Below are 23,842 nucleotides of genomic sequence, written 5' to 3' on the forward strand. Positions count from 1 at the left end.
GTTTGGTCTTTCTTTTATTTATTTATGTTTTTTAGTATTTAAACTTAAAACTATTGATTATGACACTAATTATATATTAATCACTATTTCATACACTAATTATTTTTAAATTATAATATAAACAAAAGTGTGGAAACACTAAAAAAATTAGAGATGCTAATATATTTTATTGCATATTGTTTCATCATGATTCCCATAGAATGAGATGTATAACAAAATATAAATATAATTTGTATCCACTGTAAATATAAAAGTATTTTATATAAATATTAATTATTTATTACATAATAATAAAAATATCTAATAATTAGATACCAAAAATTAGCCAGAAGACCAATTTGGGATAAAATGTTATTTCTATGAGTGCAGTTACTTAAAGGCCACGTGGCTCTTAAACACCATTTGAGTACCATGATTTTTAAAGTTTAAAATCGAAGAAAAGTTATTTATTTTGGCCAATATTTTTTAATATTTTAATCTAGCAGTTTATTATTATTATTTTAGTCAATATTTTTAAATATTATTAATTAATTATTATTAAAAATAATAAATTATACTAATACTTCAGAATGTGATAAAAAATAAAAATAATGTTATATAATTAATAAATATTATTTTTTTTTTGTTCGTATTTATCCAATAATAATTTGTATCTATATTTATAGAAAATTTTTATATAAAAAAATATATAATTTATATTTATATTTATCAAAATTTATATAAAAAAATAAATATAATTTATATTTATATTTTTTTAAAATTTATATATATAAATTAATAAAATTTATTATTAAAAATAATTTAATATTTATATTAATCAAATAATAACTAAAAATACTAAAAATTGAATCTAATCAAGCTGCGAATATATGGCATATCTAATCATTTGGGTCATGTTATAAAGGAACCCAAGCCAAATCCCCATCCTGTTCCATTTAACAGTGACATTGCTATGCATATATTATAGGATCGATTGAAGCCCATAAACAAAGTGCACTTATGACATTACTATTTCCCCATACTAATATCTATATATATTTATTCCAAATATAAGTGTCACGTATTATACATACCAATAATACTAGAGAAACAATAAAAAATAACTCAAATAATTAAAATTTATTTTATTTAATATTTATTAATTTTAATAATAATTAATAAATATGAAATAAAATAAATTTAGACTGTTTAAACTAGTTTTTTATTGCCTCCAAAACATTATTGAACACATAAATATTGAGAATCTAAACCGTTGTCAAGTGTCAACTATATACCTAGTTACAAGTAGTCAACCTTACAATCTTCTACAAGCTTATGTAAAATGATTTTGCATCTTCCTTTTTATCAAATTCTGGGTTGGATTATATTTCCTATAGATTTACTCCTATTCTTCCGTCTTTCTTTGAATTATTACAAATGAAAACAAAATCAATGTTGGTAAATATATTTATTTGGTCTGGCTTTCTGTGCTTGATATTTGTTGATGATGAGGCTGAATGACAAAAAATTGGGGTTTGTTATTAGTATCATTATTTGTGAGAGCAATGACAGGTAGTTGTTGTTGTTGTTGTTCAGAGTTCTCCTTTGCTTTCTGCTCTTTATATTTTCCCCACACTACTGCATATAGTCCTCCAACCACCACTATTGCCCCAATTACACTAATCATAACAATAAACAAACACATCTTCAGCTTCGGAAAATCTCATGTAACACATATAACATTATTTTAATATATACTCTACAGTATACTGATAATTAATTTTGATGACTAATTTTAGTATGCGATTAATAATCTTTAGTACCTTCCGAGGTAGAGTTGCTCAGAGAGAACGATGCAAGCCAAGGCGGTAACAATGACCATACGCAATGGATTAAAGGCAGTTACAATTACTGGACCCATTGCTTTGCTAACCATCCCTTGTATATAGTATTGCACTCCTGATGTTACTATTCCCTGAAACAAACAATTAAACCAACAAAGTTGAGTACATTTATCATTCAATCTGAAATATGGTATTTTTTTTGTTTCTCACGGTATCTAATTTTTGTTTAATAATTTGTTATTAGCTAATGAATTGTTATATGTATAAAAAAAAAATTTTTTACTTCTGATCTTTGTTTAAACAAATCAGTGAACTAACTATTATATCAATTCAACTTAGTTGAAATATATTGCAACTTTAGATTGTGACTCATTAAAGGCCATTTTGCTAAATTAAAATTAGAGAAAAGAACAAATTGATCCTTAACTTTTTAGTCTGCAGACATTTAAGTCCCTAAAGATTTAAAAATACATTTAAATTTCTGACCAATTTGAACATATCGATCCTTGAGTCTAATTTGTCCAATTTTAAAAACTCTCTCACGTGTGCATCCGTTTCAACCATGCCAGTACAACCAGAGTTACATTTGATTTTTCCGTTGAGTCTGACAGATCCAAGTGAACATGAAAAAACAATATATCTAAATTTTGAAAAGGTTGGATACTTAAATGTATTTTCAAATCTTCAAAAACTTAAATGTTTACGGATTAAAAGGTCAAGAACCTATTTATCATTTTTTCATAAAATTATAAATTAAATAATTTAGTCAAATATATTAAATTATTTTTTTATTTATAATTTTTATATGACGTATTTAATTTGTTTGAATAGTTATAGCCTAAATAAAATAGAAAAGTATATATAAATAACTCTTAACTAGTCAACTTTAAACAACTGTAATTAATAATTATTAATTATATTTTTTTTAAAAATAAAATTTAAATAATCACTAATTAATAACCAATTAAAAACGTTGACTTGTTGTTGGTTAGACCATGGTTAAATACCTAGCGGGATTGAAATAAAATAGATAACTAACCGCGTAAGCTGGAGCAAAGAGTCTGATGTCCCAACCAAGAGCCCATGCATGAGGACGGTGGCGCTCGGCAAAAGCCGCCACAAGTGAGCTCTGAAGTGCTCCGGCGAAGCAGACCCACGTTGCGAGCGACATCTCTGCTGGGTACTTGCGCAACGTTATGGCCTGCAATATGTAAAAGGCAGAGAAGCCGATGCAACCAATCATAAGAAAACATGTTCCTATTGCCCAGTGGGTGCTGGAAGGGTTGTTCACGTTCTCCGGCCGGTGGGCCGCTTTGGTTGCCACTGAAATGGTAACTGCGGTGCCTTTGTAGAGTGCCATAACTAAGGTGCCTCCAAAAGTAACCACAGTGCCAATCACTTTTGCTTGGCATGCTACCTCCTTAATCTTCATGCGCTCCATTCTACATACAAAATAAATAAGATGAATAAATATTCTTTTTGTTCTTCTCTCATCAAAGATGTTACATAAATTAGTCTTTTCTAAAATCATGACTAGTTGATGTGTTAAGTATAAATGTCACGTAAAAATAAATTACAAAATAAGAACAAATAAACACTTCCGAAAGATCAAAACATGATAGTTTTGTTTGTCACCTTCTTGACATTAAAATCTTATGATTTTCAGGCTTTCATCAGTCCTATATATGGTGATTAATATTTCATGTATTATGTTAACTAGCTAGTTTAGTGAAATATATTTTGGGATAAAATATATTTTTTATTTTTAAAATATATTATAATTTTTTAAAAAATTCATAAATTTTATTTTGTTTCAATTTTGTCTTTAAAGTTTTTGCTTTGTATCAAATATATTACTGATAGTTAAATTTTTAAAATGTTTAGTATCAATCTAGTAATAATACATGATAATTTTATTTGATTTTACTTGTGTTAAAAGTTGTTTTTATTACTCAATTATTTTTAAATGTTTTTAAAAAATTAGCCGTTAAGAATATGTTTAATGCAATTCGAAAAGTTTTTATACAAAATTAAAATAAAATAAAACTTATAGCTATTTTTAAAATTTTTAACAAATTTTAACAACAAAAAATATATTTATCCTATTTTTTTTTTTTTAGATTTCACAATTTCTTTTTGTATATTTAGTAGATTAGTTTTGAAAAATAAAATAATAATAAATTATTGGAATAATTAATTTAACTACCCCTAACGTACGAGAATAAGTGGTAGATAGTGGGATCCGTGGAGGATATTCATTTAGCTCTTCTGGCTTGCGTCACACCCATTTTTCGTCAAAACTTTTGAGACATGATACTTTAGGCTATACCTATTAATGGAGAATTTTGCAAATCTAAGACGACCTTTTATAACCTCCACAACAATTCAAAGTGATATATGTACTTGATTGCAAATTATTACTTACTTACCGAAGAATGACGGCCAATAGAAAAGTAATGGAAGGTGCGGAATTCATCACTGCTGATAGAAATGATGCCGATGTGTATTTCATCCCTAGCAGGGCGAAACATTGATCAAGTATAATCCTGCATTATCATAATATAATTAAGTTATTACTTAACTAATAACAACAAACTAGAAATTCAATTAGTTGTATTAGATGTGACCATTACTCGAAGAAAGCCAACGCCATGATCTCTAGAAATACCCGCAGTGTCATCTTTGGCCTAACCTTCCTGCAAAACATATAGATACACACAAAGATGTTAATGCGAATTATATTAAACCGTTTAATTTGATAGTGTTAGAAAAATATAATTATTCATGTGTCTTTTCTTATCAGTTTAAATTTTTAGAAGAAATGATTTTATGACATAGTATCAAAATTTTTAGAATCGAAAATTCTAGAATTTGATTTTTATTAAATCTCAAAAGAAAAAAATAGTACAAGATAAATAAGAAGAAAAAAATGCAAAAATTCAAAAAAGTACAAAAGAGACTCTTAAAAAAATGTGTTGGAGATATATAACTATTCGCTAATTTTTTTTTTATCTTAAATTTTTGAAAAAATAGTTTCATAATATAAAAAAAAGCGAATAATTATATGTCTAATAATGTAAAGGTAAAAACTCAGGTGAAGTCGATTTCACGTGAAGTTGATATCTGAGAACTGTTAGATGAAAATTTATGATTTGAACGATTCTCACAGGTATCAACTTCACGTAAAGTCGACTGCACCTGAGTTTGAGTTTCCACTGATATAAAATCATTTGAGGGGAAAGAGAAGTAATAAGGGTTTGTGTATGTGCATGGTGCATGCATGGTTGAATAAATTAAAGTGAAGGAAAGTAAGAGAAACCTTTCAAGAAGAAAAGCAAAGGGAGCGAGAGTAACAGAGGCGATGGCATTACGGTACACAATGAAAACGTAATGGCTCATCCCTTTGGCAATTGCATCCATGGCAAATATGAACATTCCCGCTGAACCGAATTGCACCGCCACAAGAAGCAGATACGGCTTTGCATTTCTCATCCACGCACCCATCTTGATCGCTAGTAGATAGGTGCGTGAGAACTCAGAACAACTTAATTGCTTTCTTTGTTTCGTATTTGCAACTCTCTCTGCAAAGAGCAATGCTGCCTCCCTACTATTTATATATACCACCCAACCACTTATCATATTCAATCAATTTTAATTATATTAAAAGACAAACTTATGTTATTGGAATAATTAAAATCACTTGTTGATTTAAACCACATCTTTTACCAGTAATAATAATGGTTCTTATTAAAATCAATCAAGTCATCATGTACCTTCATATTTAATTATGGGTAAAAAAGTTGTTGTGCATTTAAATGATCATTTTTAATGCTTCAAATAACACAATTATTTTTGTAAATAATTGAATTTTTATATCGACAATATATTATTATTATTATTATTAAACAATAAAATTGTAAAACGAATAATGATTGGTGGAAATTCTAATTATTTTTTTAATTATATATTCTTCTGATACTTAAAAAAATAAAAAATTTAAATATATAAGTTATTTTTTATAAGCATAAAAAATATAAAAAAAAATTCAAAATTTCTTTATTTAGAAGTTGGAGGAGAGATAAGTAGGAGAATGAATTAGGACTTCTAGTCATTTTTCTAAAAAAAAATTACATAAATGATTATATATTCATGAATATTAATTAATTATGTCAATAACATTTTAAATTTAATTAGGATAATTGAACAACTATTCAAGATTTTATTATGAAGACAATAAAAGTTAATCAATAATTAATTAAATCACATTTAAAAGTTTAAAATTTACATATGTAAATTCTATGTTGGTGAATACTATAAAAAAAATGTTGAGTACAGTTGAATTTTTTGTCGGGAAAACAAATAATATTCAACGGTAATTAAGCTACCGTCAGAAGAAATCAAATGGTATAAATATCGTCATCGGATTTTTTTTATCTGACGGTAATTATTGTCGAATTCTGCGACTGATTATTTGCTCGAAAAATTATTTGGTTATTGGCAAATTTTTCTGATGGTAATGTTTGCGTCACAATATGTTGTTTTTTTCGCATTATTACTGTCAGATTATTCCTTCTGTAAATCCAACGGTAATATCAATTTTCTTTTAAAAAATTGTGAAATAAATGGTCAATTCTAATTTATTATTTAAATTTATTTATCACATAATTAATGGTCAATTTATGAATAATAGAAACCTATTAGTTAAAATAAATGATCAAATGTTCAAATAAATTAAAAGTCAAATAAATCAAATAAATATAATGAAACAATAAAACACATCACTAATCTCTAAAGATCCAAGTAGTCATCATCGTCCTCGTCGTCATTCCCGTGGCCCTGATGAGGCGGTGATGTCTGTGTGCCACCAGCAGGGATAATGCCAGCGGTGCACATCTGAGTCTAGTACACCTCTATCTGAGCCTCCATCTGCTGAAGCCACTCCAGCTGCTCCCTTCACTCCGGCCTGAGGTCATCCGTATTCGTCACGCGTGTGAGGATCTCCTGATACCTCTCCCGATAATCGTTCAACTCTTGAGCTTGCTGCTGAAGGCTGCGGGTGAGCTCATGCACTTGCAGCCTCAAATCTACACCTTCCTCAGGCTCGACGGCTCGACTGGTGGCAGAGATAGATGACGGCCTCAATGTGGAGGTGCGGAGGCTACTGACAAAGAATGAATCCAGTCCGTATACGCGGTTCTTGTACGGCGCTGAGGTGGTCTCGTGCCAAACCGCATTGGGATCGATGACTGAAGCAGCAGAGCCATCGGCATCCTCCCCACTTTGCTGAGATTGCTGAGTCGGGGCCTCTAATCTCTGCGTGTAGGACTCTTATGTAACACATGTTATTGTGATTAGTACGACAACTATACAGTTAATATCTAATTTTATATCAGAAGACCAGATGTATGTTTACTAACATAATGATCCTGAGATCCCTGATCAGCAAATCTTGCTTTGTTCTCCTTCACCGTGTGTGTGTACTTGAACGTCTCCGCCAATGTCGCCTCGCGATCCAACGACGTTGACTACACATGTTGCATTGAAACAATATGATTAGGATGCCTAGTAATGATATGTAAAAGAATATAACTAAGTTAATAACAAAATTAAAGAAACTATATACCAGCTTAGCCTTAGTCTTCATGAAGGTCCCTGAGCCACTGGTATACTTGGATGACCTAGCCGATGTCCTGTTAGCTCTGTTGGTGAGATGCTGATGTCTGAATCCCTCCTCAGTCTTCCAGTGAACTAACATAGCTTTCTTTATTTTCAGTCGGAGCCAGATGGTCAGGTGGTCCTGCCCCTCATGAACATCTTCCAGCATCTGCTGAAGTCGCCAACCTATTCAATGATCATATATCTTCTAATGAGGGCATCATAAGAGGTGTCCCATATAAAGTGCAGCTGCACAAAGAAATTTTAAAATTAGTTAATCAAAATAGAAGATATAAATTAGTTAAAAAGTTTGAAACTAAAAAAAAATTAACTATCGCCCATTTTTGAAATCATCGCTCTCTGGTCTCAGAGGGGAATCTTCTTGTAGCTGGGCCAAAGATAGTCGTACATTAGTTTAATGACGTTGGTCATCTCCTGAGTACATGTGTTGTTGTTCGGCACAAACCTATCAACAATCCACAAACAAATCAATATGGCAATATAAATTAAAACTTCAGAAGCAAATAAGTTAAATACATAGAGATTTTTATAGAAATTTCGGCAGAAACTAAAATACACCACAAACTCTATCCATCAACAATTAATTAACTTAAACAGCACCAAATGTCAACAATCAATATACAACAAGCAATTATCAAGAATCAACATCCATAAATCCACTAAACTAGAATCAATAATCAGACACTTTCAACAATTCAATAATCAGGAAATATAGAAGACTTAAAGTGATATTTACCCCGTGCCACCATCAGGCTAAGTCGTCAACCGTACAATAGGAGGTGGTGAAGGGGCATCAACTGCCTCACTTCCGTGAGAGGTCTCCGGGGACGCGGCTTCCGTCACTGGAGGCAGCATCGCCATGGCAGTGGGCTGCTGAGTGGTTGGAGGTGGCGTTTTTGCCGTAGACGGAGGGACATTGTTGGGGTTAGGGACCATGATGAACGGCTGGTTCGCTAAACCTGCAACCTATGACGTCATCGGGGTGGTCGGATTAGAGCGAGAGGATCCAGAATTTTCAGGGGTACCAGAGGAAACTCTCCCTCTATCACGACCAGTAGCCTGATCTGCAACACCTCTACCTGTCATCATGTCTGCAAATAACATACCAATTAACAGAAATTCAGAACAACAAATCAACAATAAATTATAATAATACCAATATAATTCTTATAATTAATACCACAACATTAAGTTCAACATTTGATAATCTAAACAGCAAGTGTCTTAGAATACAACCATTTTAACCATAATGTCACAACAACCAATTAAGAATTCAATTCCCTCAAATTAGTGCACCTAAGATGTTTTAAAGAGGACTTGGAAGTTAAAGTAACCAAACACGTAAAAAGTGCTAAAAAACAGTTAGGCAATAGGAATTGATGCAATTGTGATGGATTGTGCAAAAGAGGAGTTTTAGCGTGTGTTGTGTTGTGATTGAAGTTCTATTTTTTTTTTCAAAAAAACTAACTTGACATTTACACCCAGGATACATACTCACAACTCAATTAGCAAATAATTGCCGACACATTACAATTCTTTATCACAAAAGGATTTAATTAACTATGCTAAGCAAAAATAAACATCCTAAATCACATGGTATCTATAACATGCAATTTAAAACGAAAAATAGACATAGAGGAATATAAATGAACACTTGGCACTGCACATACATCAAAGATGCAAAATCAACACAACTAAGTAACAATTGACAATTCAAATTCAAGTCAATGCTATTCAACCAAATTTCAGCGATTGTTCAATAAAATAAATAGTCTTTTAATATTAGTTCACATAAATTCAGTATATTCAACACAAAATCAGCAGCATTATCCATCAATTTAGTCAATTTTCAACACTTTCAGCAATATAGCACAAACTAATAATCCTAAAACTAACCCATCTTAACCACCTAAAATTCACTAAAATAAAAAAAATTAACTCTAACTAAATTAACTAACCAAAATTAGAATAATGAAACAACCTAACCAAAATAGAATTTGAAGAAGAAAGAAAAACAGAGTTTAAAGAAATCTGGAATGTAGAACAACGAGAAAACAAAGAGGTGAAGATGCAGCGGCACTATGATGTTGCTAGAGTCCGGGGTGGCGGAAAGGTGGTTGTCGAAGGCTGGGGAATAACTCGCCAAAGGCTGGGCAGCAGCGGCGCGATGATGGTGGGGGCGACAGTGGTTTGACGGCACGAGGAGGGGAAGAAAGAGAAGGGAGGGATCAGCGGTGGGTTGATGGCGATGGAGAGGAGGCTGTGATAGCGGTGGTAGATGATGGTGATGGAGAGAATGGAAGAAGTGAGAGAGAGAGAGAGTGAAATTCGAATGAGGGGAATAGGGTTCGAGCTTCTAATTTACGATCCCATTACCGTTAAATTTATTGTCGGAAAAATTCGACAGGAAACCATTGTGGATCATCAAAATGCATCGTTTCACTAAGTTAGTTTACCGCCGAATTTTTTGACGATAAATCCGACGCTAAAAGATGCGCTAATATATTTTTGTTTTCTTCTAAATATTATCGACGAATTTACTCTTGAAAAATTAAATCTAATGGTACTCAATGTTTTTTTTATAGTGAAAACTTTTTATTTTTTTAATGTATGCCAAATTTATATATATAGTGTTGGAAATTTTTTAAATATTTTTGGAATATCAATGTTTAAATAATTTTAACAGTTAATTTTAATTATTATATATTATATATTTTTATAATTAAGATTAATGACTAAATCTATTAGAACACTGATGTTCTAAAAATATTTGAAATTCTTCCAATAATGATATAATGTTAGATCAAATAATACTATTTTATTTTAATTTAAGCAAAGTAATACTGCTTATATAACTTTTATAGAATATATATTTCAGTAAATCAACCATATTAATTACAATTACATATAATTTTTATCTTTTATACGAAACTAAATTGAAATAAAAAATTAATAAGTATGTAGCTGAAAAAATTTCTTTATTTATATATTCGTAAACAAATATATTATGTTGATTTTCAAATATATAAAATATATAAAAAACAATTTAAAACTTTTAAAGATGATCCTCAATATATATATATATATATATATATATATATATATATAAAAGCTCCTACTCCAACATTTGATTTTTCAAAAAGTTAAATGATAAAAACTATTCAACAATATAACGTTTATTTAAATTGACAATATTGGCATTCTATTCTAAGTTTCTAATTCTTTATCTGCTCTTATAATTTTTTTTATAATTATTTTGAATCCGATAGAATATATGTCTGCAGGTTGCATGTGATATATATTTTATTAGTTAACCAACTGATTGAGTGAGACTCAAAACGGATATATTAACAATGAATCAAATATAATGTGGATGTATCTTTCCGCATTAAGAAGATGTAATATATTTAAAATGTGGATGCATTTTCCCACATTAAGTGAAATTAGCTTTATCTAAAATCCTTTGGAATCTAATCCCAAAAAGAATTATGCAAGATTGTTGATATGATTAATAATGAATGAGCAATGCTTTAAATTTTAAGTACTAAATTATAAAATTTTAATTATAAATTTTAAAATATAAAAATAAAATATTGATCAAATATTTATCACTAATTTTGATGATACCTGATTTTAATATATATTTAATATAGTTGTTAGTAAAAAATGTTGCTTCTAACTTTTTTCATATTTAAGTAAGAGCATACTGTATGAAACGTGTTTCATTTTCGGCGAAATCAAACATTCTAAAAAATTTAAAATAATCTTAATTGTTAATGTTATTTCATATGTGAATTATTAAGTGTGAGAAGAGAAAGATGAAGAACGAACAAATCTAATTAGAAGAAAAAAGGGTATGTGTGGGATATCGTGCACCGGAAAGTCAAAATGTTGCTTATGCTAATGTATAAACGCATATTTTTATTTAAATAAGTATTGTACTATAGACAATAATGTGTTAGTTCACATACTACTTATTCAGAAATTGTAAAGGCCTTGTCTTTTTTCTTTTGTCAATCGTATAAGATTGTACCTACCTTTATTACGCTTTTACATATAGAAATATTTTAATGATATACAAATGAACTGATATATTTGTGTATACGCAAATATTTTGTGTCAGATTTTTAGCTTTTTATATATTTTCTAACAGTTTATTTTTTCTAAATAAGCATAATATAAAACCATAATTTCGAAGAATTGAGAAATGCCACTTAATTAGGAACTCACTACTGAGTGGAAATCTTGTTAGGATGCGCACCATGATCAATGGCACCGTACGGTCACAGGTCACAGCCACCCAAAGATTCTATTGATTACCACCACACACTTACACATACCTGAATATTCTAATCCATTCATGGATTCCACACTCTCATCTCTAATCAACTGAAAAATAGAGATTCTAATCCACATTATTTGACGGTATTTGTTTTGGTATAATCCATTCATGGATTCCACACTCTCATCTCTAATCAACTGAAAAATAGAGCTTCTAATTAACATTATTTGACGGTATTTATTTTGGTATAACGATAAATTCATACGTATCGATACGACAAAAATATTGAATAAAAAAAATTTAGAGTAAAAGACAAATAGGTCTTTGACCTTTTTTTTCGCGGACATTTTCGTCCTCAAGGAAGAGAAAATACATTTAAGTCTCTCACCCCGAAGAACGTGGACATTTATGTCCTTCCGTTGAATTCAGGCGTTTGAACGGGACGGAAAAGTCTGACATGGCAGAAGTGGCGCTGACCTGGCCGTTACGGAGGCCACGTGGCAGGGCGCATTTTGAAACAGGACATATAAGTCCCTGGAGACGAAAACGACGCCGTTTCGTTTCCTCCCCCAATCTTTCAAATTTGTCTGCCCTAATCCCTCGTCTGCACAGAAACGGCGAAGTGGGTGTTGTGGGGAGTGGAGGCAGAAAGGAAATTCTTCCTTCCATGGCATCTGAAGGAGTATCATCAAGCTGGAGAAGAAGTGGAGGTCAGTTCGGCTCGAGCTCGCATCCTAACAAGAAGGACGGCAAACATGGCGTCTCACCAAAGTGCTTCTGTGGAGAAAACGCAGTTCTTTTCATGTCGAAGACGCGAAGCAATCCAGACAGATTGTTTATGGGCTGTCGCTTTTACAAAGTATGGTAACCAACTGTGTGGCAGGTGTGGTTGAAGATGTGTTAGGGTTACCAGTTTTTAGTTTTTGAATTATGTGGGTTGATTTGCTGCAGGCAAGACAACCCAATTGTAAAATTTTTTTGTGGCTTGATGAGCACGTTGCTGGACTTTGATTGACAGAAACAAAGTATATGGGAGAGAAGGAATTTGTGGATGTTGAAGATTATCACAGGCAGCAGGACTTGCTTGAATTATACACTTTGTGGATCATGTTTTGAGCAAAGAACACAAGCATGTGAGTTTTGAGCCTAATTGTGTGGTTACATCATATGACCACTTATTTTCGTTCTTGTGTATATTATTCTCTTCCTATGAGTGTAATCCTTGATTTGTTTGATTCTTTATGTCCATTACTTTGTGTACACATGCATTTATATGATTGAGGCCATTGTTCAAATAGCTCACTTACCCAAAATAGCTTACCCTTTTATCTTCCATTGTTAGCCAATTTGAGCCTATGCTTAACCCATTTGTTCATAATTGTAGCACATTACAAGCTTAAGTGAAAAACAATAAATGTCCCCTGTTTAGATCTTTGATTAGCTTAGGCTAGTGAGAGTGTTCATTACTAGATTTTGGGAAAGTTGGGTACACTGGATAAGAGATGAAAGCATGTTTTGTAGTTGTGTTAAAAATCTTGGGAATTGGGTACACACTCATATATTAATCAGGTGTAAACCATATGCATTGATGCTCTTGTACATATTTTGTTCTTAAAAAAAAGAATTGCAATAAAAAGGGACAAAAATGCTCCAAGGTGAAGTTCAATAATAATCAAGCATATGTATGGTGATCAAAAGAGAATGCATGAGTGTGTGGAAAAGTGAAGAATGGATAGCTAGAAATGTTTATAATTGTATAGGTTGTCATAGGTTGGGTGGGAAGTTTAAGATTAATCAAAGATTCAAATCTCAAGCTCACTTGACCATATGCACCCTACCTTAACCCTAGCCCCATTACAACCCATGGGAAAGTCCTCATGATATTTGTATGCATGCATAAAGTAATTGTCGATTGTTAGATGAAAAACAAATCTTAGAGAGCATGATTAGGGAAGACTTGAGTGAATCAACCCCCATACACCTGAGTGCCTAGAGCGGATACACATCCAACGAGGGATTCAATCGCTCAATTACATGTTTCCACCCATGATCATCTTTTCTTGCAAGTTTGTAAAATCTTTCAATGATTCAATTCAATTATGGGTTGATTTGATTGCTATACCTTAGCCCTTGTGTTTATATATGTATTCTTGGAAATTGACTTATTTTGACCAAGTGGATGCATTCATTGGAGCTCTTAAACGTGAATCACACTTTGTCACAATTCTGCACAACTAACCAGCAAGTGCACTGGGTCGTCCAAGTAATAAACCTTACGTGAGTAAGGGTCGATCCCACGGAGACTGTCGGTTTGAAGCAAGCTATGGTCACCTTGTAAATCTCAGTCAGGTGGATTCAGATGGTGATGGAGAATTTGATAATTAAAAGATAAATAAAACATAAAATAAAGATAGAGATAGAGATACTTATGTAATTCATTGGTAGAAATTTCAGATAAGCGTATGAAGATGCTTTGTTCCTCCTGAACCTCTGCTTTTCTATTGCCTTCTTCCAATCATTCATACTCCTTTCCATGGCAAGCTTTATGTTGGGCATCACCGTTGTCAATGGCTACTTCCCGTCCTCTCAGTGAAAACGTTCCAAATGCGCTGTCACCGCACGGCTAATCATCTGTCGATTCTCGATCATGTTGGAATAGGATCCATTGATCCTTTTGCGTCTGTCACATGCCCAACAATCGCGAGTTTGAAGCTCGTCACAGTCATCCCTTCCCAGATCCTACTCAAAATATCACAGACAAGATTTAGACGTTCTGGATCTCAGGAATGGCCGCCAATAATTCTAGCCTATACCACGAAGGTTCCAATCTTAGATTAGAAACCCAAGAGATACACATTCAAGCTTGTTTGCATGTAGAACGGAAGTGGTTGTCAGTCACGCGTTCATGGGTGAGAATGGTGATGAGTGTCACATAATCATCACATTCATCATGTTCTTGGGTGCGAATGAATATCTTGGAGAAGAAATAGACTTGAGTTGAATAGAAAAACAGTAGTACTTTGCATTAATTCATGAAGAACAGCAGAGCTCCACACCTTAATCTATGGTGTGTAGAAAATCCACCGTTGAAAATACATAAGAACAAAAGGGTCTAGCCATGGCCGAATGGCCAGCCTCCCAAAGAGGGTTCAATCATCAAAACATGATTCAAAGATGATCAAAAGATGAAAATACAATAGTAAAAGGTCCTATTTATAGAGAACTAGTAGCCTAGGGTTTACAGAAATAAGTAATTAATGCAGAAATATTCTTCCGGGCCCACTTGGTGTGTGCTTGGGCTGAGCATTGAAGCTTCCATGTGTAGAGACTTTTCTTGGAGTTAAACACCAGCTTTTGTGCCAGTTTGGGCGTTTAACTCCAGCTTTTGTGCCAGTTCTGGCGTTTTGACGCCAGAATTCTTAAGCTGACTTGGAACGGCGGTTTGGGCCATCAAATCTTGGGCAAAGTATGGACTATTATATATTGCTGGAAAGTCCAGGATGTCTCCTTTCCAACGCAATTGAGAGCGCACCAATTGGGCCTCTGTAGCTCCATAAAATCCACTTCAAGTGTAGGGAGGTCAGAATCCAACAGCATCGGCATTCCTTTTTCAGCCTCTGAATCAGATTTTTGCTCAGGTCCCTCAATTTCAGCCAGAAAATACCTAAAATCACAGAAAAATACACAAACTCATAGTAAAGTCCAAAAAAGTAAATTTTATTTAAAAACTAATAAAAATATAATAAAAACTAACTAAAATATACTAAAAACAATGCCAAAAAGCGTATAAATTATCCGCTCATCACAACACCAAACTTAAATTGTTGCTTGTCCCCAAGCAACTGAAAATCATATAGGATAAAAAGAATAGAATGTACAATGAATTCCAAAAACATCTATGAAGATCAGTATTAATTAGATGAGCGGGGCTTTTAGCTTTTTGCTTCTGAACAGTTTTGGCATCTCGCTTTATCCCTTGAAGTTCAGAATGATTGACATCTATAGGAACTCAGAATCCAGATAGTGTTATTGATTCTCCTAGTTAAGTATGTTGATTCTTGAACACAGCTACTTTATGAGTCTTGGCCGTGACCCTAAGCATTTTGTTTTCCAGTATTACCACCGGATACATAAATGCCACAAACACATAACTGGGTGAACCTTTTTAGATTGTGACTCAGCTTTGCTAGAGTCCCCAATTAGAGGTGTCCAGAGCTCTTAAGCACAGTCTTTTTGCTTTGGACCACGACTTTAACCGCTCAGTCTCAAGTTTTCACTTGACACCTTCACGCCACAAGCACATGGTTAGGGACAGCTTGGTTTAGCCGCTTAGGCCAGGATTTTATTCCTGTGGGCCCTCCTATCCACTGATGCTCAAAGCCTTGGATCCTTTTTATTTTACCCTTGCCTTTTGGTTTAAAGGGTTATTGGCTTTTTCTGCTTGCTTTTTTCTTTTTTTTTCACATATATATATATATATATATATATATATATATATATTTCTGCAAGCTTTTCACTGCTTTTTCTTGCTTCAAGAATCAATTTTATGATTTTTCAGATTATCAAATAACATTTCTCCTTTTCCATCATTCTTTCAAGAGCCAACAATTTTAACATTCATGAATCAACAATATCAAAAATATGCACTGTTCAAGCATTCATTCAGAAAAACAATAGTATTGCCACCACATCAAAATAATTAAACTGTTTTAAAATTCGAAATTCATGCACTTTTTTTTTCTTTTTCAATTAAAAACATTTTTCATTTAAGAAAGGTGATGGATTCATTTTTATTGCTTTAAGGAATAGACACTTAGACACTAGTGATCATGTAATAAAGACATAAATAAACATAAAGCATAAAAATTCGAAAAACAGAAAATAAAGAACAAGGAGATTAAAGAACAGGTCCACCTTAGTGATGGCGGCTTGTTCTTCCTCTTGAAGATCTTATGGAGTGCTTGAGCTCCTCAATGTCTCTTCCTTGCCTTTGTTGCTCCTCTCTCATGGTTCTTTGGTCTTCTCTAATTTCATGGAGGAGGATGGAATGCTCTTGGTGCTCCACCCTTAGTTGTCCCATGTTGGAGCTTAATTCTCCTAGGGAGGTGTTGATTTGCTCCCAATAGTTTTGTGGAGGAAAATGCATCCCTTGAGGCATCTCAGGGATTCATGATGAGGAAATTCCTCATGCTCTTGGTGAGGTTCTCTTATTTGCTCCATCCTTTTCTTAGTGATGGGCTTGTCCTCATCAATGAGAATGTCTCCCTCTATGTCAATTCCAACTGAATTGCAGAGGTGACAAATGAGGTGAGGGAAGGCTAACTTGCCACAGTAAAGGACTTGTCTACCACCTTGTAGAGTTCTTGGGATATAACCTCATGAACTTCTACTTTCTCTCTAGTCATGATGCTATGAATCATGATGGCTCGGTCTATAGTAACTTCAGACCAGTTGCTAGTGGGAATGATTGAGCGTTGGATAAACTCCAACCATCCCCTAGCCACGGGCTTGAGGTCATGCCTTCTTAGTCGAACCGGCTTCCCTCTTGAATCTCTCTTCCATTGAGCGGCCTCTTCACAGGTGTCTATGAGAACTTGGTCCAACCTTTGATCAAAGTTGACCCTTCTAGTGTAGGGGTGTGCATCTTCTTGCATCATGGGCAAGTTGAATGCCAACCTTACATTCTCCGGATTAAAATCTAAGCATTTCCCTCGAACCATTGTAAGCCAATTCTTTGGGTCCGGGTTCACACTTTGATCATGGTTCTTGGTGATCCATGCATTGGCATAGAACTCTTGAACCATTAAGATTCCGACTTGTTGAATGGGGTTGGTGAGAACTTCCCAACCTCTTCTTCGGATCTCCAGATATTCGCCCTTTTTGAGCTTAAAAGCGACCTCGGGGATCACCTTCTTGGCCACAACTTCATAGAAGTGGTCTTGATGCACCCTTGAGAGGAATCTCTCCATCTCCCATGACTCGGAGGTGGAGGCTTTTGCCTTCCCTTTCCTCTTTCTAGAGGTTTCTCCGGCCTTAGGTGCCATTAATGGTTATGGAAAAACGAAAAACTTTAGCTTTTACCACACCAAACTTAGAAGGTTTGTTCGTCCTCAAGCAAAAGAAGAAAGAAGAGAGTAGAAGAAGAAGAAATAGAGGAGATGGAGGGGGCTTAGTGTTACGGCCAAGGGGGAGAAGTAGTGTGTATGTTGTGTGAAAATGAAGGAGTGAAGATGGGTTTATATAGGGGTGGAGAGAGGGTTAGGGTTCGGCCATTATGGGTGGGTTTGGGTGAAAAAGTGATTTGAATTTTAATGGTGAGGTAGGTGGGGTTTTATGAAGAATGGATGTGAGTGGTGAAGAGAATGGTGGGATTGGATAGGTGAGGGGTTTTTGGGGAAGAGGAAATGAGGTGATTGGTGAATGGGTGAAGAAGAGAGAGAGAGGTGGGATAGGTAGGGATCCTGTGGGGTCCATAGATCCTGAGGTGTCAAGAATATCTCATCCCTGCACCAAGTGGCGTGTAAAAATGCCCCTTTCTACCAATCCTGGCGTTAAACGCCAGTAAGTTTCTCCTCCAGGGTGTTCTATTTTTCATTCAGTTTTTTCTTTTATTTTTGCTTTTTCAATTGTTTTTGTGACTTCACATGATCATCAACCTACAGAAAACATACAATAACAAAAGAAAATAGAAATTTAATATAGATAATTAAAGATTGGGTTGCCTCCCAACAAGCGCTTCTTTAATGTTAATAGCTTGACAGTGGCTCTCATGGAGTCTCACAGATGTTCAGAGCAATGTTGGAACCTCCCAACACCAAACTTAGAGTTTGAATGTGGGGGTTCAACACCAAACTTAAAGTTTGGTTGCGGCCTCCTAACACCAAACTTAGAGTTTGACTGTGGGGGCTCTGTTTGACTCTGTATTGAGAGAAGCTCTTCATGCTTCCTCTCCATGGTTACAGAGGGATATCCTTGAGCTTTAAACACAAGGGAGTCTTCATTCACTTGAATGATCAATTCTCCTCTGTTAACATCAATCACAGCTTTTGCTGTGGCTAGAAAGGGTCTGCCAAGGATGATGGACTCATCCATACACTTCCCAGTCTCTAGGATTATGAAGTCAGCAGGGATGTAGTGGCCTTCAACCTTTACCAAGACATCCTCTACAAGTCCATAAGTCTGTTTCTTTGAATTGTCTACCATCTCTAGTGAGATTCTAGCAGCTTGTACCTCAATGATCCCTAGCTTCTCCATTACAGAGAGAGGCATAAGGTTTATACTTGACCCCAGGTCACACAGAGCCTTCTCAAAGGTCATGGTGCCTATGGTATAAGGGATTAAGAATTTTCCAGGGTCTTGTCTCTTCAGAGGTAATTTCTGCCTAGTCAAGTCATCCAGTTCTTTGATGAGCAATGGAGGTTCATCCTCCCAAGTCTCATTACCAAACAACTTGGCATTTAACTTCATGATTGCTCCAAGGTACTTAGCAACTTGCTCTTCAGTAACATCTTCATCCTCTTCAGAGGAAGAATACTCATCAGAGCTCATGAATAGCAGAAGTAAATTCAATAAAATCTCTATGGTCTCTGTGTGAGCCTCAGATTCCCATGGTTCCTCATCAGGGAACTCCATGGAGGCCAGTGGACGTCCATGGAGGCCAGTGGATGTCCGTTAAGGTCTTCCTCAGTGGAGATCACTGCCTCTTCCTCCTCTCCAGGTTCGGCCATGTGAGATGTGTTTATGGCCTTGCACTCTCTCTTTGGATTCTCTTCTGTATTGCTTGGGAGAGTACTGGGAGGGAGTTCAGTAATTTTCTTACTCAACTGACCCACTTGTGCCTCCAAATTTCTAATGGAGGACCTTGTTTCAATCATGAAACTTTGAGTGGTTTTGATTAGATCAGAGACAATGGTTGCTAAGTCAGAGTGGCTTTGCTTAGAATTCTCTGTCTGTTGCTAAGAAGATGATGGAAAAGGCCTGCTATTGCTAAACCTGTTTCTTCCACCATTATTGTTATTGAAACCTTGTTGAGGTCTCTGTTGATCCTTCCATCAGAGATTTGGATGATTTCTCCATGAAGGATTATAGGTATTTTCATAGGGTTCTCCTATGTAATTCACCTCTTCCATTGCTGGGTTCTCAGGATCATAAGCTTCTTCTTCAGAGGAAGCTTCCTTAGTACTGCCTATTGCTGCTTGCATTCCAGACAGACTCTGAAAAATCATATTGACTTGTTGGGCCAATATTTTATTCTGAGCCAATATGGCATTCAGAGTATCAATCTCAAGAACTCCTTTCTTCTGAGTTGTCCCATTATTCACTGGATTCCTTTCAGAAGTGTACATGAATTGGTTATTTGAAACCATTTCAATGAGTTCCTGAGCTTCTGCAGGCGTCTTCTTCAGATGAAGAGATCCTCCAGCAGAGCTATCCAATGACATCTTGGACAGTTCAGACAGACCATCATAGAAGATACCTATGATGCTCCATTCAGAAAGCATGTCAGAAGGACACCTTCTGATCAATTGCTTGTATCTTTCCCATGCTTCATAGAGGGATTCTCCTTCTTTCTGTCTGAAGGTTTGGACTTCTACTCTAAGCTTGCTCAATTTTTGAGGTGGAAAGAACTTTTCCAAGAAGGCATTGACTAGCTTTTCCCAAGAGTTCAGGCTTTCTTTAGGTTGTGAGTCCAACCATGTCCTAGCTCTGTCTCTTACAGCAAAAGGGAAGAGCATAAGTCTGTAGACTTCAGGGTCAACCCCATTGGTCTTGACAGTGTCACAGATTTGCAAGAATTCAGCTAAGAATTGATGAGGATCTTCCAATGGAAGTCCATGAAACTTGCAATTCTGTTACATTAGAGAAACTAATTGAGGCTTAAGCTTAAAGTTGTTTGCTCCAATGGCAGGGATTGAGATGCTTCTCCCATAGAAGTCGGGAGTAGGTGCAGTAAAGTCACCAAGCACCTTCCTTGCATTGTTGGCATTGTTGTTTTCGGCTGCCATGGCTTCTTCTTCCTTGAAAAGCTCTGTTAGGCCCTCTAGAGAGAGTTGTACTTTAGCTTCTCTTAGCTTTCTCTTCAAGGTCCTTTCAGGTTCAGGATCAGCTTGAACAAGTATGCCTTTATCTTTGCTCCTGCTCATATGAAAGAGAAGAGAACAAGAAAGTAGGGAATCCTCTATGTCACAGTATAGAGATTCCTTGAGGTGTCAGAGGAAAAGAAGAATAGAAGGAGGAGGTAGATAGAAGAGAATTCGAACTTATCAAGAGGGATAGAGTTCGAATTGCACCTTGAGGAGGAGTGTTAGTCCCTCAAATAGAAGGATGTGAGAAGAGGGGAAGAAATTTTTGAAAATAAATTAAAAAGATTTTAAAATAATAAAAAGAAATTTGAAAATTTGATTGAGATTTTCGAAAATTAAGATTGGGAAAGAAATTAAGTGATTTGAAAAAGATTTTGAAATTAGAAATTAAAAAGATATGATTGAAACTTAATTTTGAAAAAGATGTGATTGAAAAGATATGATTGAGAATCAAATAGAAAAAGAGAAAGTTTTAAAATTAAAGTTGATTACTTGACTAACAAGAAATTAGAAGATATGATTCTAGAATTAAAACTTTTGATCCTTTCTTAATAGGCAAGTAATAACTTGAAAATTTTGAATTAAATTATTAATTGTAGCAAGGATTTTCGAAAATAGTAATAATAAAAAAAATTGAAAAGAAATTGATTTTGAAAAGATATGATTGAAAAGATATGATTTGAAAAAGATTTGATTTTGAAAAATTATGAAAATTTGAAAAAGATTTGAATTAAAAACAAAATCTTCCCTCTAGTGTCATCCTGGCGTTAAACGCCCAAAATCCTACCTTTTTGGGCGTTAAACGCCCAGCCAGGTACCCTGGCTGGCGTTTAAACGTCAATTTTCCTTCTTCACTGGGCGTTTTGAACGCCCAGCTTTTTCTGTGTAGTTCCTCTGCTGAATGTTCTGAATCTTCAATTCTCTGTGTTATTGACTTGAAAAGACACAATTTTAAATTTTTTTTATAATTTTTAAATGATGAGAAACAATAAAAAATGCAACTAGGATCAAATAAACAATGCATGCAAGACACCAAACTTAGAAGTTTGTATACTAAGGACTATAACAATTTGAAAATGCATGTAAGAAACAACAAAACACAAAAAACAAGAGAATTTAAAGATCAGAGCTAGGAAATCATCAAGAACAACTTGAAGATCAATGAAGAACATAATGCATATATTCAAAAAATGCAAGAAGAATAAGGACATGCAATTGACACCAAACTTAAAAATTGATATTAGACTCAAACAAGAAACATAAAATATTTTTTATTTTTATGGTTTTATAATTTTTTTTTATTTTTCGAAAATTGAGTGGAAAAGAAAATAAAGGGATTCAAAATTTTTAATAAGAGTTCCAGGAATCATTGCAATGCTAGTCTAAGACTCCGGTCCAGGAATTAGACATGGCTTACTAGCCAGCCAAGCTTTCAATGAAAGCTCCGGTCCAAAATACTAGACATGGCCAATGGCCAGCCAAGCTTTAGCAGATCATTGCTAACAACAGCAAAATTGATAGAAATCAACAAGCTCTTGTGATGATAAGTTGAAACCTCGGTTCAATAAGATTAGACATGGCTTCACAGCCAGCCAGACTTCAACAGATCATCATGAAACTCTAGAATTCATTCTTAAAAACTCTTAAGAACAAAGTAGAAAATTTTTTTTTTTGTATTCTTGAAAATTTTTTTTTGAAAAAAAAATAAAAAGTAAAAAGCATAAACATAAAATAAAATTACCTAATCTAAGCAACAAGATGAACCGTCAGTTGTCCAAACTCGAACAATCCCCGGCAACGGTGCCAAAAATATGGTGCACGAAATTGTGATCATCAACAATGGCGCCAAAGGACTTGGAGCTCTTAAACGTGAATCACACTTTGTCACAATTTTGCACAACTAACCAGCAAGTGCACTGGGTCGTCCATGTAATAAATCTTACGTGAGTAAGGGTCGATCCACTGTCGGTTTGAAGCAAGCTATGGCCACCTTGTAAATCTCAGTCAGGTGGATTCAGATGGTGATGGAGAATTTGATAATTAAAAGATAAATAAAACATAAAATAAAGATAGAGGTAGAGATACTTATGTAATTCATTGGTAGGAATTTCAGATAAGCGTATGAAGATGCTTTGTTCCTCCTGAACCTCTCCTTTTCTATTGCCTTCTTCCAATCATTCATACTCCTTTCCATGGCAAGCTTTATGTTGGGCATCACCGTTGTCAATGGCTACTTCCTGTCCTCTCAGTGAAAACGTTCCAAATGCGCTGTCACCGCACGGCTAATCATCTGTCGGTTCTCGATCATGTTGGAATAGGATCCATTGATCCTTTTGCGTCTATCACACACCCAACAATCGCGAGTTTGAAGCTCGTCACAGTCATCCCTTCCCAGATCCTACTCAAAATACCACAGACAAGGTTTAGACGTTCCAGATCTCAGGAATGGCCGCCAATAATTCTAGCCTATACCACGAAGGTTCCAATCTTAGATTAGAAATCCAAGAGATACACATTCAAGCTTGTTTGCATGTAGACGGAAGTGGTTGTCAGTCACGTGTTCATGGGTGAGAATGGTGATGAGTGTCACATAATCATCACATTCATCATGTTCTTGGGTGCGAATGAATATATTGGAGAAGAAATAGACTTGAGTTGAATAGAAAAACAGTAGTACTTTGCATTAATTCATGAAGAACAGCAGAGCTCCACACCTTAATCTATGGTGTGTAGAAACTCCACCGTTGAAAATACATAAGAACAAAAGGGTCTAGGCATGGCCGAATGGCCAGCCTCCCAAAGAGGGTTCAATCATCCAAACATGATTCAAAGATGATCAAAAGATGAAAATACAATAGTAAAAGGTCCTATTTATAGAGAACTAGTAGCCTAGGGTTTACAGAAATAAGTAATTAATGCAAAAATCTTCTTCCGGGCCTACTTGGTGTGTGCTTGGGCTGAGCATTGAAGCTTCCATG

At 34.5% G+C, this 23,842-nt stretch overlaps 2 protein-coding genes and 1 non-coding gene across 3 annotated transcripts; 1 reads left to right on the top strand and 2 right to left on the bottom strand.

Annotated features, from left to right (window-relative positions):
* Positions 1 to 1,312: 1,312 nt before the first annotated feature.
* On the bottom strand, positions 1,313 to 5,417 carry LOC107606069 (WAT1-related protein At4g08290). The gene is made up of 6 exons (XM_016308035.3): positions 5,143 to 5,417; positions 4,457 to 4,519; positions 4,253 to 4,369; positions 2,863 to 3,265; positions 1,803 to 1,954; positions 1,313 to 1,658 (listed from the first exon to the last, which is right to left on the bottom strand). Exons 1-6 carry the CDS (start codon positions 5,325 to 5,327, stop codon positions 1,448 to 1,450), a joined length of 1,131 nt encoding a protein of 376 aa, XP_016163521.1. The 5' UTR covers positions 5,328 to 5,417; the 3' UTR covers positions 1,313 to 1,447.
* A 1,359-nt stretch (positions 5,418 to 6,776) lies between these two features.
* On the bottom strand, positions 6,777 to 8,360 carry LOC148554282 (uncharacterized). The gene is made up of 5 exons (XM_088495072.1): positions 8,266 to 8,360; positions 7,922 to 7,944; positions 7,447 to 7,664; positions 7,237 to 7,348; positions 6,777 to 7,150 (listed from the first exon to the last, which is right to left on the bottom strand). Exons 1-5 carry the CDS (start codon positions 8,358 to 8,360, stop codon positions 6,777 to 6,779), a joined length of 822 nt encoding a protein of 273 aa, XP_088351198.1.
* An 11,916-nt stretch (positions 8,361 to 20,276) lies between these two features.
* Positions 20,277 to 20,384, top strand: LOC148554283 (small nucleolar RNA R71). The gene has a single exon (XR_015893108.1). It is a non-coding gene; the product is annotated as a small nucleolar RNA R71 (small nucleolar RNA).
* Positions 20,385 to 23,842: the final 3,458 nt, after the last annotated feature.

The sequence above is a fragment of the Arachis ipaensis genome, chromosome B7, assembly GCF_059453495.1.
Source record: "Arachis ipaensis isolate K30076 ecotype BB chromosome B7, ASM5945349v1, whole genome shotgun sequence".
Classification (NCBI taxonomy): domain Eukaryota; kingdom Viridiplantae; phylum Streptophyta; class Magnoliopsida; order Fabales; family Fabaceae; genus Arachis; species Arachis ipaensis.